The 21320-nt window shown below is 39.9% G+C and overlaps 1 protein-coding gene across 5 annotated transcripts in view; it reads right to left on the bottom strand.

Moving 5' to 3' along the window:
- Positions 1 to 19713, bottom strand: part of LRP1B (LDL receptor related protein 1B) — a 2071868-nt gene extending 2052155 nt beyond the window's left edge. For 2 of the 5 annotated variants that reach the window (XM_073647246.1, XM_073647248.1), the window contains exon 1: positions 19367 to 19713. In XM_073647246.1, the coding sequence (XP_073503347.1) occupies positions 19367 to 19448 (82 nt within the window). In that variant the 5' untranslated portion in view covers positions 19449 to 19713. The remainder of the gene's footprint in view (positions 1 to 19366) is intronic. The other 3 variants (XM_073647249.1, XM_073647247.1, XM_073647250.1) reach the window with 2 other exon arrangements.
- Positions 19714 to 21320: the final 1607 nt, after the last annotated feature.

The raw sequence follows: 21320 nt of genomic DNA, 5'->3' as shown, positions 1-21320 counted from the left end.
ATGAATTAACACATGTGGAATTATATACTTAACAAAAAAGTGTGAAACAACTGAAAATATGTCTTATATTCTAGGTTCTTCAAAGTAGCCACCTTTTGCTTTGATGACTGCTTTGCACACTCTTGGCATTCTCTTGATGAGCTTCAAGAGGTAGTCACCGGAAATGGTCTTCCAACAATCTTGAAGGAGTTCCCAGAGATGCTTAGCACTTGTTGGCCCTTTTGCCTTCACTCTGCGGTCCAGCTCACCCCAAACCATCTCGATTGGGTTCAGGTCTGGTGACTGTGGAGGCCAGGTCACCTGGCGTAGCACCCCATCACTCTCCTTCTTGGTCAATTACCTGCATTAAAGACAGCTGTCTTACATAGTCACCTGTATAAAAGACTCCTGTCCACAGACTCAATTGATCAGTCAGACTCTAACCTCTACAACGTGGGCAAGACAAAGAGCTATCAAAGGATGTCAGGGACAAGATCTGCACAAAGCTGGAATGGGCTACAAAACCATAAGTAAGATGCTGGGTGAGAAGGAGACAACTGTTGGTGCAATAGTAAGAAAATGGAAGAAATACAAAATGACTGTCAATCGACATCGATCTGGGGCACCAATGCAAAATCTCACCTCGTGGGGTATCTTTGATCATGAGTAAGATGAGAGATCAGCCTAAAACTACACGAGGGGAAACATGTTAATGATCTCAAGGCAGCTGTGACCACAGTCACCACGAAAACCATTGGTAACACATTACGCCTTAAAGGTTTAAAATCCTGCAGTGCCCGCAAAGCCCCCCCGCTCAAGAAGGCACATGTGCAGGCCCGTCTGAAGTTTGCCAGTGAACACCTGGATGATTCTGTGAGTTATAGGGAGAAAGTGCTGTGGTCAGATGAGGCAAAAATTGAGCTCTTTGGCATTAACTTAACTCGCCATGATTGTAGGAAGAGAAATGCTGCCTATGACCCAAAGAACACCATCCCCACTGTCAAGCATGGAGGTGGAAACATTATGTTTTGGGGGTGTTTCTCTGCTAAGGGCACAGGACTACTTCACCGCATCAATGGGAGAATGGATGGAGCCATGTACCGTAAAATCCAGAGTGACATCCTCCTTCCCTCCGCCAGGACATTAAAAATGGGCCGTGGTTGGGTCTTCCAGCAAGACAATGACCTAAAACATACTGCCAAGGCAACAAAGGAGTGGCTCAAAAAGAAGCACATTAAGGTCAGGGAGTGGCCTAGTCAGTCTTCAGACCTTAATCCCATAGAAAACTTATGGAGGGAGTTGAAACTCCGAGTTGCCAAGCAACAGCCTCAAAATCTGAATGATTTAGAGATGATCTGCAAAGAGGAGTGGACCAAAACTCCTCCCGACATGTGTGCAAACCTTATCATCAACTACAAACAACGTCTGACTGCTGTGCTTGCCAACAAGGGTTTTGCCACGAAGTATTAAGTGTTGTTTGCCAAAGGAATCAAATACTTATTTCTGATTGCAAAATGCAAATAAATGTATCTAATTTATACAATGTGATTTACTTGATTTTTTGGGGGGATATTCTATTTCTCAATGTTAAAATGAACCTACACTTAAAATTATAGACTCTTCATGTCTCTATCAATGGGCGAACTTACAAAAACAGCAAGGGATCAAATAATTATTTCCTTCACTCACTGTATTACCTGATGTTCCCATTGTCATTAGTATATGGATTGTGATGAGATCTTGGCATTTAGTCATGGCCCTATTACAATCTCTTTATACATTATACACAATATTTTGCCATGAGGTTTTGGGCCTCTTCCAGCCATGAACCCTTTGGTCATTCTGCTCCTTGATATAAAATAAAGGAGATATATTTGTACGGGACATTACCTGCAGTCTGGGGAGCTGCTCCCTTTGAATGACAAGGACCATTATAATGCTCCGACCCTATTACCTTCTCGTATAAGATTAATCTCTGGAAATACAGAATATTCCTTAGCGAGCCCCATATATTTATAACCCATATTTCATAACATCGTAAATCACCACAGTTTGGTGAATCTTGTCAGCTACAAATTTTCCATCTCATTATAATTTCATCTACGACAGAGATTAAATAAACAACATTTACATGTTTTTATCAAATTACCGAGAAGCGACCTCCACCTTCAGTCGGCTGTCACTCACCCGGAACGGTATCTGCATTGCTTGTGTATGCAGATTATATCTATAGGGTTGGAATGGAAATGGTTACTGTGAGGAGCTGCCCACTTACTAAAGACTATGAGACTTTTCCAGCATGGAGCTCCGTTTCTGTCGATGTTATTATTGTGTTTTATTAGAGATTTGCATGCTGTGTTTTATTAATGTTATACTTGCCCGTCAGTTTAAGTACACTAATTTTCCTCGTAAAGTGTACAGCATTCCAATAATCTCATCAGTATCTCAGGAGACTCTAACCATTGCTCAAACAGCATCTAGGCCCATTGTGTGAGTGTTAAAAGAAGATACGGCGGAGCTGTCACCACAGAGAGTTTCACATGCAGACCCAGGTGAAGGGGTCGACCAGAAAAAATACGTCCGCTACTGCACAGTTAGCTTTGGGGGGAAGGGGAGAGCAGTTCTACCCATTCAGGAGGCTGATCCCAGTGAAGGAGAGAAGAAACCAAATATTTAGTGGGCAGTTGGTGAGTAGACATTCAAGGAATAGGATCGAGACTGAGGACCTGGAAGGATGGATGGATGCATGGCATATGAAGTGTTGGAGAACAGCTACCGGCTGGACTGGATAAACATGCTACAGTTGTGGGATCTGACGTTTGGATTTAAACTTTCTTATAGGATTGTTGCCACTGGATACCTGTCCCTCCATCTTTTTACCTGTCGTCTGGAGGATCGGGGACTGTGGCTACAGACTATACTGGCACAAAGGCAGTGGAACTACTGTCTCAGGAAGGGGATCTTGTGGACTGAGACAACTGTATTTTGGACATTTACCTGGAATTGCTGTTTTACCATGGATGAGCGGAATAAAATATTGTTGTATCGTTAACCTGTCTAGGTGATTATTAAAACCCACAATCTCAGATCTTCACAGTTACTTTTTCTAAGAATGAAGATGGTGGGTTGGTTACTGTAGAAGCAGCAAATCTTGTGCAAGAAAAAGATACTATAACCAGGACTATCCCATCCAAGATGAGACTTCAGGTTGAGGTGTATTAGAGCTTCCGGGTCACAATATATATAATATGTACCAGAGACCCCAACTATACCGTGTTATTTCTAGTACTGGGCATATCAGACTGTATATCACAGGCCCTGAGCATTATTGATTCATCTGCACCCTCTATCATCACATCTTTGACAAGTGGACATTAGAGATGAAAGTTTCACCCCCCAAACAGCAGATATGACATGCAGAAAGCTAAAACCATCTACACCTTTATATCTACAACTCTCAGATAACTTGGGTGCACTTGATCGGGACCCCCTTCTTGCGTACCTTCCCGGGTCGTCTCTCTGCGCTGGCTCTCGCCCTCCTGCCCTGCACCTCACACACAGTGTCCTGAGCCAGTGGCCGCGGGCCTTGTCGGGTAACGTCCTCTCCATCCCCTTGGTCCTATATGGCCACTTTTTCAGCGAATGTATGTGGTTTTGGCTACGGCACTTGAAAATATCGCAGACTCCGGTTTGCTAGCTGAGTCTTGCAGTGCTCCACTAGTCTGGGGCCGGTCCCTACTGCGGCCTGGTCCCTCCTCCCGATTCCAGTTGGTGTGAATTCGGGCGCATGGGTGGACTCCACACTTCCCGTGCCCCTAGGATCCCCTCTCTGTCTCTGAAGCCCCTCACTGCTCCGATCTTCTCTCTTCACTCCCTGTGACAGACTCCTGTCAACAACTGCTCTGACTGACCGCCTGACTAACTGACTTTATAGATCTTTCTACCCGTCTTTTTATACTATCTGTCATGTGACCCATGTCACTAACTGTCACTCTAGGTAGTCCCCTCAACCTTCAGTCCTTCCTTCTGTGCTCCCCTAAACTACTTCCTCCACCCACCTCCTCTACCTAGTTCCCTCCTCTACACAGGGACAGGGACTGTGCTCTTCCTCCCCTCAGGAGCAATCATGCCCTTCCATACTGGAGTGATGTGGTGTTGAATGTGGGTGTGTGGGTCCCGGGTAGTGCTCCCTTCTTACCAGAGAGTGGGGTACCACACCTCTGGCTGAGATGCAGTACCTCTGTGGCGACTGGACCCGCAGGGGTGCCACATATATTACAAAGTTTCTTCTCTTCATATGTACTATTGATTTATGGGTAAAAAAATTGGTGGTTACTCTGTCATGTTGTGAATCCAGTCCTATCTAACGGCAGCATGTTATTGAGAAGGAGTAGATGAGCAAACAAATATATTGCTTTTTTTGGTCAAAGCTTTAATATAATTTCTATATATTTATATCAATCCATATTCTTTGTAGGCTTAGGAGTCCAGTAGGCAGTCCTATTTAATGTGGATGTGAACCCTTGTCTACTCAGGAGTTAAACAGTCAGGCACAGGTCCTGCTCTGCTCCCAACTATCTTGAGGCCTTCTGGTACATAGCCAGGTGAGATACAAGAGTTAGGGACCATCCTGATGTGGTACACCTTGTCGTGGTGGGATGGCTTTTAGACCTTTTTTATCAAAAATATGCCAGCTAAGTACCCTATGATTTTTACATGTGATTTAAAATGAATAGGGATGAGCAGATCCGTGGAAGTTCAGGTTCTGGTACCCGACCTAAACATTAGTCCAAAGTTCGATTGGGGTACCAGAACTGTACCCGAACTTGAACCAGAACCCAAACCCCACTGAAAACAATGGAGACCCGAACTTGTATCTGGAAAAAAAATCTCTCTCTTGACTTTTCCCGGAACTCCGAACATTGCAACGTACTTCCGGGAGAAGTCAGTGTTTGGCGTTTAGCACCGGACTCATACTGTCCAGTTCGAACCCCGAACTTTTAAGTTCCGGATTGCTCATCTATGGAGAAGAGCAAACACGAACTGTAAAGTTCTAGGTTCGTACTGGACACCCAGTGTCCGGTGTTGATCTCCGAATGTGGACTTCTCCTGGAAGGCCGTTTTACAGTTTGGGAGTCCGGGGGGGAGAGAGAGATTTTCCAGCTCCAACGTTCAGGTCCCCATTGATTTCAAATAGGTTCGGGAACAGTTCTGGTACACAAACTGAACTTTGGTCTAAAGTTCGGTCAGGTACCAGAACCAAAACTTCCATGGGTCATCCCTACGTATAACACTACTTAATTCATTACTGCAGTGTTTTTATCCTAGGTTATATTTGTTTATTAAAGGCCCAGCGTATATGCACACCAACATATTACACTTTGCGTTATTGGTTTCTGCTATTTGGTGATTGGCAGCTCTCTCTCTACATGCACAATAATACAGAGAAGGCTGTCAATCAGTAAATTGGACCACCTACTGGACTCCTAAACCTAGAGAGAGCAGGAATTTAAATAAAAGTGTTATTACCTTTTCACACACCTAAATATCCATCTGCTGATGTTTTTCAGGTGCATTCCTTGCTGTCAACAAACAGAACTGCCATAATAAATGTAACATGTTCCCTTTAAATGGTGCCCAACTATATACTGAGAGATACTTTTGGGCTGCTACTTTCCCTGGAATTCAGGACACCCCCCATCTTTATAATGTGCAACCGTCCTATTTTGGCAACTGTTTTCAATATGAATAAATAATTGATGGATTGTTTTGATCTTAATATTCTGTGATTTGACTAAACAATCATCCGGCATATCAGGGATTTGGATCCCCTCATCTCTGGTAGCCTTAGGGCAAATAAATGTACTCATTCATAGTCACCAGAGCGCATATAATGCTTCCTGCAGCTTCATTCTTATAAACATTGTAAGATATGTTTTCACTACAATCTTTTGGATTTACTACCTCGTTTTACAAATGACAAGAAAATAACTGTTATTCATTACAGATATATGAAACGGAACAATAAGATGAGATTTTAGACAGGAAACTAATTTTACACATGTAGGCAAAATATTAAAACATTGTCTGATCTTCATTTCTAGATTCTTACAGTTTACTGTCATCATATTATCAATGTGTCATTTTATTGGTTACATTGTATTATCTAATACATTGAAGAGCTTGGGTCCATGCACGGCTCTTAAAAAAGGGTGATGCATCACACCATGCAATGCTGTACCTTTAGAGAATGCTAATTTTTACACATATGTCTGCCAGCAAGCTCCAATTACAACCAGCAGAATTGGGAATTCAGCTCTGGAGTATAATACAAGTAGTAACTCAAGATCGGTGTAATAATGTAATGTATGTACACAGTGACTCCACCAGCAGAATAGTGAGTGCAGCTCTGGAGTATAATACAGGATGTAACTCAGGATCAGTATTGTAATGTATGTACACAGTGACTCCACAAGCAGAATAATGAGTGCAGCTCTGGAGTATTATACAGGATGTAACTCAGGATCAGTAATGTAATATATGTACACAGTGACTGCACCAGCAGAATAGTGAGTGCAGCTCTGGAGTATAATACAGGATGTAACTCAGGATCAGTAATGTAATGTATGTACACAGTGACTGCACCAGCAGAATAGTGAGTGCAGCTCTGGAGTATAATACAGGATGTAACTCAGGATCAGTAATGTAATGTATGTACACAGTGACTGCACCAGCAGAATAGTGAGTGCAGCTCTGGAGTATAATACAGGATGTAACTCAGGATCAGTACAGGATCAGTAATGTAATGTATGTACACAGTGACTGCACCAGCAGAATAGTGAGTGCAGCTCCGGGATATAATACAGGATGTAACTCAGGATCAGTAAAGGATCAGAAATGTAATGTATGTACACAGTGACTGCACCAGCAGAATAGTGAATGCAGCTCTGGGGTATAATACAGGATGTAACTCAGGATCAGTACAGGATCAGTAATGTAATGTATGTACACAGTGACTGCACCAGCAGAATAGTGAGTGCAGCTCAGAAGTATAATACAGGATGTAACTCAGGATCAGTACAGGATCACTAATGTAATGTATGTACACAGTGACTGCACCAGCAGAATAGTGAGTGCAGCTCTGAAGTATAATACAGGATGTAACTCAGGATCAGTACAGGATCAGTAATGTAATGTATGTACACAGTGACTGCACTTGCAGAATAGTGAGTGCAGCTCTGGAGTATAATACAGGATGTAACTCAGGATCAGTACAGGATCAGTAATGTAATGTATGTACACAGTGACTGCACTTGCAGAATAGTGAGTGCAGCTCTGGGGTATAATACAGGATGTAACTCAGGATCAGTACAGTATAAGTAATGTAATGTATGTACACAGTGACTGCACCAGCAGAATAGTGAGTGCAGCTCTGAAGTATAATACAGGATGTAACTCAGGATTAGTACAGGATAAGTAATGTATGTACACAGGTACACACTGACTCCACCAGCAGAATAGTGAGTGCAGCTCTGGAGTATAATACAGGATGTAACTCAGGATCAGTACAGTATAAGTAATGTAATGTATGTACACAGTGACTGCACTTGCAGAATAGTGAGTGCAGCTCCGGGGTATAATACAGGATGTAACTCAGGATCAGTACAGGATCAGTAATGTAATGTATGTACACAGTGACTGCACCAGCAGAATAGTGAATGCAGCTCTGGGGTATAATACAGGAGGTAACTCAGGAACAGTACAGGATCAGTAATGTAATGTATGTACACAGTGACTGCACCAGCAGAATAGTGAGTGCAGCTCTGGAGTATAATACAGGATGTAACTCAGGATCAGTACAGGATCAGTAATGTAATGTATGTACACAGTGACTGCACTTGCAGAATAGTGAGTGCAGCTCCGGGGTATAATACAGGATGTAACTCAGGATCAGTACAGGATCAGTAATGTAATGTATGTACACAGTGACTGCACCAGCAGAATAGTGAGTGCAGCTCTGGAGTATAATACAGGAGGTAACTCAGGAACAGTACAGGATCAGTAATGTAATGTATGTACACAGTGACTGCACCAGCAGAATAGTGAGTGCAGCTCTGGGGTATAATACAGGATGTAACTCAGGATCAGTACAGGATCAGTAATGTAATGTATGTGCACAGTGACTGCACAAGCAGAATAGTGAGTGCAGCTCTGCAGTATAATACAGGAAGTAACTTAGAATAAGTACAAGTTAAGTCTTAAAACAATATGTATGTATAATATGAATCATTTTTTATGCAGAAACATTCTATAAATTATATATATTCTGTTAATGCTCAATGTAGACATGGTTTTCTTAAGGATGCATTTTCCATATCATCATCTTTCATTATCAGTATTGCTAGATACAGTAAATAATTAAGAAAAGATGCGTTCTATAAGGTGTAATGCTCGCTTTGACATTTTTTATGTAGATTTTATAAGAAAATTGATTAATCTACATCATGAAAAAAGACAATCATCTTTCCCAATGTGCACGGTATCTATATCGCCGCCCACCGCACACACAGGATTCAAATGTCTACTTTGTATCTGCGACATGCTTTGACTCCAACCTTCACACAGCAGATTTCACTTGATAAATAGTCCAAAACTTTCATTTATGGGAACTCCAGAGCCTTTTTTTCCTTTTACTGTTCCCTTGGTAGAAGTTCCCTTTTGCAACACCTCCCATAAGGCTTAATTAAGTTGTGGATCTTACAGGATGGTGCACGAAATCGGTTTCTCTTGTGTAATTTCTGCAGCTACCATATGTCTGATAATATCAATTCCAGCATAGGTCAAGGTCAGACATTATGACAGCGCGATCTAATGCTTACACATACTGGAAGGCTCAGAAATGCTTTTGTACAGGACCCTATTTCATCTTCTATTGTCTTATATGGGGGGGAAACACAGCACTGTAATTGAAATCTCGGCCTTTGGCGAATTGCTAGTGAAGCATGTTTTTACAGATTTGCTCACATCTAGCTGCATTCTTCATGAAACATTGTATAGGCATTTGTATATATCATGGTAGCTGTGCGTTATAGAGGTTGAATAGGTATATAGATAAGCCCAGGAACGTTCTTGCAATGCATGTCAACCATTGTAATACTACTTTTTTTTTTTAACTAATTGTATTAGTGTTTGCCTTAATATTCATGGTTATTTATTTCTTAGCATCTTTATGCAGATTAGAGCTTTCTCCATATCATCTACAAAAAAAAGTTAAATACAATACTGGCAGTCCCCACTAGAGGGGGCCGAGGAGTTCACGAAGTTCTGTTTTTTTTATCATAACTCTACGCAGTACTCTCTCCCTTCCTCCACCCGACTTTCACCCTTAAATTTTGTCTCTCTGTGTTCATGCAGAAGACTTATTTCTCTGTATTCCAGAAACTTTTGTTTTAATAATATTCAAATATATTTACACATTTGAGATAACCGGACATCACAAGGTGAACGTAAATTGTATTTATATTTTCTTCTGAAACAAAAGGGTTGAAGAAACTGAACCAATCCTTTCATACAAAACCTGGAGACCAGCATGGTCTTGCTCCCCTCAAAACCAATGACAATCGAAACCTGCTTCTGGAGCACATCTCATTCTCCTGCTCTATAACCTGCCAATCAATCTCTTGAAGTGGGCGGTTTATTAGCATTCTGCCAGCATTATAGGTTCTATGAGCAAAAAGTAGTGAGGTATATTTTTTTTTATTGGTGTCTTGGGGAAAAAAATTGGATTCCAGTTCGTGAACACCACTTGACTCATTGATTGGATTGCTATCATGACTCAATACATATATAAAACTGATTGTCTGAGCACTATAAGTGATGGAACTACCTTTTTTTGCCTACCCTAAGACATCACTGAGAAAATTCTACTATTTACTAAGCGGTGACTGAAGCAATGCCACCATGCCTGTATGACTGAAAACCAGAGGCTCCCAGGAGACACACAGTTCATTTCCTCCTTAAAGCAATAATTTCAGTCTGGTGGCCGGGCAGGTTTAGAATACTATTGACCTTCAGATTATCCCCATATCTTTAGGTTAATAGCATTTGAAGACATGACAGGTTACCTTTATACTTAAAGCCCCATCTCTGTTATGCCTGTACTCAGTTTGACAGACAGGAGAGCAGAAGTACAAAGACAAAGACCTGTCTGCTCTTCCTGTAGAGACAAAGACCTACCCCCCCACACTTCTTGTAAAGATATAGAGACCCACCTCCTGTAGAAAGATAAAAAAATGGCCTCCACTTCCTGTAACGAAACAAAGACCCCCATGTCCTGTAAAGAGATAAAGACCCGCTTCTACTTTTTGTAGAAAGACAAAGATCCACTCCAGTTCTTGTAGAAAGACAAAGACCTGCCTCCACTTCCTGTAGAAAAACTAGACCTGCCTCCACTTCCTGTAGAAAAACTAGACCTGCCCCACTTACTTTAATAAACCAAAAACTCACTTCCACTTCCTGTAGAGAGACGAGGACCCATCACCAACTTCCTGTAGAGAGACAAAGATCTGCCACCACTTCCTGTAGAAAAACAAAGAACCTCTTCCACTTCCTATAGAGAAACTAAGAACCGCCCCCCACTTCCTGTAGAGAGACAAAGACCTATCCCCACTTACTGTAGAAAAACAAAGACCCACCCGCACTTCTTGTAGAGACACAAAGACCCACCACCACTCCCTGAAGAAAGACAAAGAACGACCCCCACTTCCTGTAAAAGACCCGCCACCACTTCCTCTAGAAAAAAAAAGAACCACCTCCACTTCCTGTAGAGATAAAGACCCATGCCTACTTTCTGTAGAGAGACGAAGACACGCAACCATTTCCTGTAGAAAAAGACCAGCCACCACGACAACAACCCTCCTCCACTACCTGTAGAAAGACAAAGACCCACATTCACTTCCTGTAGAGAGATAAAGACCCTCCTCCACTCCCTGTAAAAAGACAAAGACCAGTCTCCACTTCCTGTAATCAGTCTCTGTGTCTCTATTACTACATATAGATTACTCTTGACAACAGGCAGTAGACTAGTTACCTAGTATAATATACTAGTTACCTAGTATAATAGACACCTAGTTGCTAGCAGTGAAGAATGATTTTTTGGGGGGGAGAGTAAGAAATCATAATTTTTAAATAAAACTATCTGCAGATTATATTTATCATCTTATCTACCAAATTACATCAAACTGTCTAGAAGTACAGGTCACCTTAACTTCAGTATACCTCTATGACCACAACAGTCTCTGAGAAGAAAATCCATACTTGTACCAATGTCTGATGAAGAAAGCTGAGAAGTGTTGAAAGCTTGCTACTATCTTTTGAGTTAGCCATTAAAAAGGTATCAACTCTCATTTTTTAATATTTAGCAAATATCTTTTTAATCATTGTTATTGCTGCGCAGGTTTTCTAGGTGGGGACTAAACACTATCACAACATCCCAAACTTCATTAAATCTGCCAATAACAATTTAATTAGCTCTAATTTGTATTAATTTTACCTGAATGAGTGTTTGTCGAAAATATGCAAACATGTTGAGCAATTAGCAGACCCCGTGTAATTTGCAGACAGTACAATAAAAGCTTAAGTGTTACACAACATGTTCCTTTGTTACATTTGGAAGTGATCCTGCTGCTGAAATCTTTGGAAGAGTTTAGACTAAGTACAGTAATTCAGAGCGCTCGGCTCGTGCAGGCAGATGGTCTATTTAAGGTCAGATATATCAAATATGGTAATTTGTAGAGTAAACGGCCTATGCATTGTGCGAGAGGAGCTGCTAGCAAATTATAAGTTGTTAGCGTATTAGTTTTAATTGTGCAAGTCTGTCTTTCGGTGATACAACGTTCACTTTCTGCAAATGAGTTCAGGGTATTGCATATAGCCAAGAGAAAAAAAAAACAATAACCTCAATGGGGGCATTTAATAAAAGACATGGAATAAAGCGATATGCTTAAACTATAGGCGATGGAACAATTACACGTAATATTCAATTAAAAGGTCGGGATATTTAAGATTCTAAAGAACTTTTATTGCTCCCCAGATTTTCTCTCTGCTTTTGTAAGAAATCAGAAGGCTTGTTTTAAGAATTCTCTATTAACTTTAGCTTATAGTTTCCATGTTATATGAAGCTGTACATATCCCTACAAAAATATTATACCACAACCAAGAAAAAAAAAAAAAGAATCATATTATTGATAAATATTAAACAATTTATATTATGATATCGTAAATATTAAAAAACAAACAAACAGGGGAATACAAAACATAAATGAGGACATACATAGGTAAGGGTATCAGATTATGAGATCGAGTATCTATGTCAATAGTAAATATTACATAAGTACAAAAAAGGGGATACAGATTAAACATTAGAAAAAATTTTTTGACAGTGAGGGTGATCAATGAGTGGAACAGGCGGCCACGAGAGGTGGCGAGTTCTCCTTCAATGGAAGTCTTTAAACAGAGGCTGGACAGACATCTGAGATGGTTTAGTGAATCCTGCATTGAGCAGGAGGCTGGACACGATAACCCTGAAGGTCCCTTCCAACTCTACCCTTCTACGTTTCTATGTTTCTATGTGCAACACCTAAGGATGCATATAATATACCCCTTGAGAAAGCAGTAGGCGAAACGCGCGTCAGTGTATGGTCATCCTTATGGTTTTTGGGTAAATATGCTCCATAAATTCTACTTGTGATCATGTCTTTATCATTGTTGTTAAACTTATAGGGGTATACTATATGCATTCTTAGGCGTTGCATATTAACCCATTTGTTGTACTTATTTATTAGGTTCTCTGTTATATGAAGCTCATCAAGTTAGTGAAATTAAAGTAGTTTTTTTCAATACCAGATTGGTGGGTTTCTGACATCTTGCACCTCCGCCAATCAGCTGTTAAAAGGTGCCAGTGGCCACTAGAAGTGCACAATGTACAGAACTGGAACGCTAGAGCATCACACTGTGTAGTGGTCAGTCTGGGTACTGCTGCCCCACTCCCATTCACTTCAATAGAAGCTGAGCTGCAGTAACAGAGAACGGCCACCTCCCAGTATATGGGGCTGTTATGTTCCAGCTCCTTACACTGTGTACTTCCGACCATCACGGGACCTGGACAACCTGTGGACGTTCCCTGCAAGTTCCCCAAAGGTCACCAAAATTTAAGTCAGTTCTTGAGATGCCCTTCAAAGAAAACCTCTAAGTGCTCCTACATAACTTACAATTGAATGGTAGTACTAGCAATAAATGCTTTTTTATTTACGGCAAAATTCACTTACCTGGGTATATGGGTATTATATTTAGGCGTCCCCCATTTGGGTCCCCCTCAATAAGGCATAAAGGTGTTCTGCTCTGTATGTGCGACTCCCATATTAGCTGACTTGAGCCACTGTTATATTAGAAGTACGGATGATTATCCCAATGGTCACCATTCAATATTTGGCAGAATGTTACTTCCCCCAGCAATTCTAACTGTTTGTATGTGGAGCCGAGATTGGGTGACCATCTGATTGCCTAAAGGAGCTGAATTTTGGAAGAGATTATCTTGGATGAGACAACTACTTTACTGCTGTGCTTGAGAGACACTCAAAATAATCACAAGGAAAGGATTACATACTATCTGTGTACAGAGACAGGGAGACAGTACTGTCTGTGCCTAACGCAGATAATCCACAGGTAGAGAAATAGAAGTAGTAGTATCTATGCCCACAGTATGCACAGGGAATACAGAAGCACTAACAGTGCCTACATAATCTTCAAAGAGAGAAAGACAAGCAGTACTATCTGTGCCTATAGTACAGTGTTTTCAAATGATACAGGTTGAAAGTACTACCTGTGCCTACATTATTTACAAGGTGAGATACAAAACTAGTACTTTTTGTGCTTATGGTATTTATTGGGAAATACAGAGGGAGGAACTACCTGTGCCTTCATAAATCTACAGAGATATAAAAAAGGCAGTACTATCTGTGCCTACAATACAGTGTTTACAAGTAATACAGGTGCAAAGTACTACCTATACCTAGATTATTTACTGCGATAGCTATATGTGCAGTACTTTCTGTGCCTAGAGTGTTTATGGGAGAGACAGGGGGCAGTACTACATGTGCCTATATTATTTACAGAGAGTTAGAGAAGCAGTACTATCTATGCCTAAATTACAATGCTTACAGGTGATACAGGTAAAATTACTACACGTGCCAACGTTATGTATGAGAAAGACAAGGAAGCAGTACTATCTGTGCCTATATCATTTACAGAACCTTAAAGAAGCAGTAATCTCTATGCCTAAAAAACAAAGTTTACAGGTGATACAGATAAAATTACTACACGTGCCAGCGTGATGTATGAGAAAGACAAGGAAGCAGTACTATCTGTGCAAAGAAAGAAGGAAGTGGTTTATCAGTGTCTTTATCATTTATTAGTTATAATTTTTAGAAAAAGTCCAGGAGGAAGAATTATATGTGCCTTTATTATTTACAGCACCGAGTTTGTCTTCATTTAATTTGAAAGAAGGTAAAGTGGTACTATCTGTGCTTGCATCATTTAAAGGGAGAAAAAAGAAAACAGTTGTTTTGTTACTTCATCATTTAGAGAGAGCAGTGGCAGTCATTTACTGGGAGGAAGGAAGACAGTACAATCTGTGCCTACATCATTATGACGGGAGAAATATGTACAGCTCCCTCTAGCAGGGTAACTATGTTATTACACACAGATGTTGGCTATCTTGCTGTCTCTTTGGTTGTTGATATGTCACAACTATCAATCATTGTAAGTACAGAACCTTATTGCAAATTACATAAGGTACAAAGCCCTGTCTGTACTCTCTCAGCGAGATGCTATGGTCTTAACTAGAATATTGCAGATCGTCACCCAACAAAAGCATTGCTGTATTCAATGTCAGTAAGAGCAAGAGGATAATGATGGTCTAAAAGCAATGGTCAAAGAGTTATCTAGAATCCTGATTAAATGTAAGTCACAGCCGGTATATAAGTGATTGAAACATGTCTTCTCTACCCACAAACCTCCCAATCTTATTATTCTCTTTCACACTTCCAAAGATTCTGGATTTCAAAGATGAATAATTTTGGAACTGGAGGCGCTGTTGCATTGATGTCAATGTCAAATATTTGCAAATAAAATGGTGAAAGCTGGAAATGCAACTAATTGGATTTTAATGGTAGAAAGAACTAGAACTGGGACTCTCATGTGATCACAGATTACTGATCTATGGGGAATTATCTATCTATCTATCTATCTATCTATTATCTATCTGTCTGTTATCTATTTATATTATCTATCTATTATCTATCTATCTATTATATCTCTCTATCACATATCTATTTATCTATTATCTATTTTTTATTATATATATATTTATATATCTATCTATATATCTATTATCTATCCATCATCTATCTCATATCTATCTACTATCTATCTATCTATCTATCTATCTATATATATATATATATATATATATATATATATTATCTATTGTATCTATTATCTATCTATCTATTATCTATATATTGTATCTATCTATTATCTATCCATCATCTATCTCATATCTATCTATCTACTATCTATCTATCTATCTATCTATATATATATTATATATTGTATCTATTATCTATCTATCTATTATCTATATATTGTATCTATCTATTATCTATCTATCTATTATCTATCTATCTATTATCTATTTATTATCTATTATCTATCTATCTATCTATCCCTCTATCTATCTATCCCTCTATCTATCTATCTATCCTCTATCTATCTATCTATCTATCTATCCATCTATCTATCTATCTATCTATCCCTCTATCTATCTATCTATCTATCTATCTATCTATCTATCCCTCTATCTATCTATCCCTCTATCTATCTATCTATCTATCTATCTATCTATCTATCTATCTATCTATCTATCCCTCTATCTATCTATCTATCTATCTATCTATCTATCTATCTATCTATTATCTATTTATTATCTATCTATTATCTATCTATCTATCTATCCCTCTATCTATCTATCTATTATCTATTTATTATCTATCTATTATCTATCTATTGTATCTATCTATCTATCTATCTATCTATCTATTATCTATTTATTATCTATCTATCTATCTATCTATCTATCTATTATCTATCTATTATCTATCTATTATCTATCCCTCTATCTATCTATCTATCCCTCTATCTATCTATCTATCTATCTATCTATCTATCTATCTATTATCTATTTATTATCTATCCCTCTATCTATCTATCTATCTATCTCATATCTTCCCACATATCTCAGATAGCAGTGACTCACGCTTGGTTTACATTCGTTGTCTATGAGACCCCCGTACACAGCAGGTCTCTTTCCATCTTTCCTAGTCAATGATTCTTATTATGCACTTAGGATATAATTTACCATAAGAAGTAAATATTTTACATGAGGGTGATAAGGACAGTAGGACGCGCTCTCTGCTGGGACATTTAGCATGGCGCCTTCCTCATTTCATGCACTAATTAACATTACTACTGTCTTGGTGTGGCTTTTATTGCCTCTTTAATAATATTTGGTCTGCCAGCCAGTGAAAACTACAACACAGCAAGGAGCAGACACGGTTAAATTGCATCCTGTCATTAAGACTTTCTATCTCTTCTCTCTCATATATTCATACAGTATAAAACTGCTGTCAGGAGACAGAGCTCAGATAAGCTCCCCCTGGTGGTGGGAATCAGAACAGCAACAGCACTCAAACCAGTACATGACCAATACACTATAACATGGAATAAGATAGGTACTGGAAAAAAATAATTAATTATCATTTGTAATATGTAATCAAAGACTAAAAATACAATGAAATACTGGTTATCCATATTTCTATAGGTTCTTAGAAAATTATTTTGTAAAATATAATCACAAATGCAATTATATCTTACGTAATCAATTAAAAATCTTAGACTGGGAAAATGGAAGAAATAAAGAAAAAAATAAGTACAAGATCTTACTATTGCTCCAATATATATATATTTATATATAGTCATACATATTATATATTATGTCATTATATATACATATATAATATGTATGATATATATATATATATAAAAGTTTATTATATTAAATATTATATTTAAATATTAGTATAAAGTAAATAAATATATATATATATTTTTTTTTTATTTATTTATTTATTTTTTTGAGTAGAGCAAGTAGTAAAATAGAGTTTCTGGGGCATCACATTGACACTATTAACATTGTACATATCATTAATAAGCATGTAATAAAAAAAAATCAATCTAAGATCCAACCATTTTATTCAATACTTTTGAGCCATTAAATAACATTTTATATGATGCAAAGAAAAAAAATTCCTTTAAAAAATGAATAATGGATGGCCCCAATTTATTAAAAGTGCAAATGTATCATAAATGGACCTATATTATATAGTAAAAAAAAAATGACTCCTCATGACTGCAGGAAGAAGATGCAGGATAGAACATAGGGTCATTCATCCCCCCCAATGTGGAGGTATTGAGATGTCTGGGTCATTTGAATACATTTCCATTGACATTCTGGTCACAAACTAATTGCAATGCAAAGATCACAACCCCTGAAAGAAAACGCCAACTCTGAAGAGCAAATTTTTCAAAGTGCCATATGACTCCTAAGGACTCATTAATCTTGGGCCAAAAAAAACCCCTGGCTGTAGATGTAGAATAGACTCATTCTGCTTTACCTTTCAATTCTATTAAATTATGGAGACAAAGCACACCTGTGCTCCTCCGCCCCCCGGAATACAGCGCAGCCACCTCCGCGTCCACAATCGTCCTTAATCAGCTGATAAATGACTAGTAAAAGTTTCTGCAAACAGGCGTAAATTCATAATGGATGATGCCTTCTTCATTTATAGACTTTATGATTTAACTAACAAGAAGATATCAACTCATTTGGTCAAATGGCGGAGAAACGAACCTCGAAGCTCCTGGGCAAGACATTGGTACAAATCACCTCGGAAACACATCTTCCTTCTACAAATACTCCAGCAGACTTGGACCAAGAATGTGCTGGGACCCTCAGTGACACAAAGCCGAAATACCACCTGGTGCAGGGTGGATAGAAAAGAACTCACCATGGAGAATGGTCCAAGTCAACACCAATGAGGAGGACTCTTTGTAACAAACAGGCCATGTATCTCTTACATCTCCAAAGCTGCATTGGATACATTGACATTTGCTCACCAATGTATCCAATTGTTAAGTAGTATATTGCATTTCTAGCCTGTGCATGACACATATTGTTCCATATCGTCAGACCCGCCATGTTTAGTCATTTTATTGAGCAAGGATTACTTGTCTGATCACTTCTGCTTACTGCACAGTTCCCAATCTTCTCAAATGGAGTCATAAACCCCAATGCATGAGATACAAATATCTCTACCTTCACATCATAAACCGTATGCTGTTACCATAAGGTGTAGCATATGCCAATAATGAGCACATTAGACATGCATGCATTCCCCCCTTTAAGACTCATTTCTGCAAGGTAGAAGACATTGACTGCACATCAGACCCAGCATTAACCAGGAGAACTTCTTCTAGGCAGCACTGACAGCCAGAGAGAAGTCACTGACTGCTGCTGTCCTCCTCCATATACCAGTCTGCAGCCAGCACCCCTGTATATGTCAAGGGTACACACAACAAAAAACTTCCTGCAGACTAAAATAGTTATTAGAGGACTCCAGCTGTCTGTGGCCAGAGTGTTGACAGATATTGATTCCATTGGTTTTCCTAGGAGATCCATAGTTGGAAACATAACTCACCTCCTCCCACCCCTCCAAAAACCTTTTATCCTTTAATCCCACACAATTACTGGCAAGAATAGGAGAAGTTTATGTCCTACTGTTATTTAGCTTTCATTTCTTGCTATGAGAAAAAAAATAAAATCCTTCCACTAAGCCATTGCTACCATCTACATGTGAACCTTAGGATAGCAGTGATGCAAGAACATCCATAGACACAAATAGGTAACTGCAAAATGATTCCAGTATAGCAATTGTTTTCCCCATCCAATGCAAAAAAAAACCCTAAATGCATCTACATAATAGAGCCAGAGATGTCTCCTGCAGCAAGCCACATTCACTATACAGAGCCCTCTTTTTTTCTACATACTGTACTTTCTCATTGCAGCTCAATGCCTGGCAAAAGCAGCTGAATCCCCAGCATAGACAATGTACCACCAGGCAACACAGTCACAAGCTTCCAGCTGCAAGATCTGTCCTTAAAAGCTTCAGGGATAAGTTCTTAAGTTGATGTGAAGAAATGAAGGTTTGCTTACCTGCTTCAGCTGCCAGTGTCAGCACCTTAGCCATAGGTAATAATCCTGATAGAGTCAATAAGGCTAGGAGGAAGTGAGACATGGTTGCAGGGTGAAGCTTGCAGCTGCCTCACTGCACACTCACTAAGTCAGCAGCAATTTACAATTGTCAGTGTGGAAATTCTTGTGCTAAGTGAGCCAGCCTGCCTTCCCTCTGCTGCTAGCAGGACTGTAGGTGTGTGTCTGTGTGTGAGCTTCTTGTGTGTCTTGACTTCTCAATGCAGAATACGCCTGATCTTACATCACACAAGAGGGGCAGTGAGAGATGCCAGCAGACCAGGATCCACTGATTAATCACAGAAATCTACCATAGACATCCCCTTCCCTCCACATAAATCACATCTATTACTAAGTAAGGGACATTTAACACAACAGGAGCAGATACATCCCCCGACTGATACAGCCCCAGACTGATACATCCCCAGAATTGATACAGCCCCAGACTGATACATCCCCAGAATTGATACAGCCCCAGACTGATACATCCCCAGAATTGATACAGCCCCAGACTGATACATCCTCAGAATTGATACAGCCCCAGACTGATATATCCCCAGAACTGATACATTTCCACACTGGAAACTGATACATCCCCAGAATTAATACATCCACAGACTGATAAATCCCCAGAACTGATACATCCCCAGAACTCATACATCCCCAGACTGATACATCCCCAGACTGATACATCCCCAGAACTGATACATCCCCAGACTGATACATCCCCAGAACTGATACATCCCCAGAACTGATACATCCCCAGAACTGATACATTCCCAGACTGATACATCCCCAGAACTGATACATCCCCAGACTGATACATCCCCAGAACTGATACATCCCCAGACTGATACATCCCCAGACTGATACATCCCCAGACTGATACATCCCCAGAACTGATACATCCCCAGACTGATACATCCCCAGAACTGATACATCCCCAGACTGATACATCCCCAGACTGATACAGCCCAAGAACTGATACATCCCCAGAACTGATACATCCCCAGACTGATACATCCCCAGACTGATACATCCACAGACTGATAAATCCCCAGAACTGATACATCCCCAGAACTGATACATCCCCAGACTGATACATCCCCAGACTGATACATCCCCAGAACTGATACATCCCCAGACTGATACATCCCCAGAACTGATACATCCCCAGAACTGATACATCCCCAGAACTGATACATCCCCAGACTGATACATCCCCAGAACTGATACATCCCCAGAACTGATACATCCCCAGACTGATACATCCCCAGAACTGATACATCCCCAGACTGATACATCCCCAGACTGATACATCCCCAGAACTGATACATCCCCAGACTGATACATCCCCAGAACTGATACATCCCCAGACTGATACATCCCCAGAACTGATACATCCCCAGATTGATACATCCCCAGAACTGATACATCCCCAGAACTGATGCATCCCCAGACTGATACATCCCCAGAACTGATACATCCCCAGACTGATACATCCCCAGAACTGATACATCCCCAGACTGATACATCCCCAGAACTGATACATCCCCAGACTGATACATCCCCAGACTGATACATCCCCAGAACTGATACATCCCCAGACTGATACATCCCCAGAACTGATACATCCCCAGACTGATACATCCCCAGAACTGATACATCCCCAGACTGATACATCCCCAGACTGATACAGCCCAAGAACTGATACATCCCCAGAACTGATACATCCCCAGACTGATACATCCCCAGACTGATACATCCACAGACTGATAAATCCCCAGAACTGATACATCCCCAGAACTGATACATCCCCAGACTGATACATCCCCAGACTGATACATCCCCAGAACTGATACATCCCCAGACTGATACATCCCCAGAACTGATACATCCCCAGAACTGATACATCCCC

Source organism: Phyllobates terribilis, unplaced genomic scaffold (assembly GCF_046119375.1).
Source record: "Phyllobates terribilis strain yellow unplaced genomic scaffold, ASM4611937v1 Scaffold_9__5_contigs__length_417890890, whole genome shotgun sequence".
Taxonomy (NCBI): domain Eukaryota; kingdom Metazoa; phylum Chordata; class Amphibia; order Anura; family Dendrobatidae; genus Phyllobates; species Phyllobates terribilis.
Note: the sequence above shows the minus strand (reverse complement) of the source record. Positions and strands in the feature narration are given on the sequence as shown.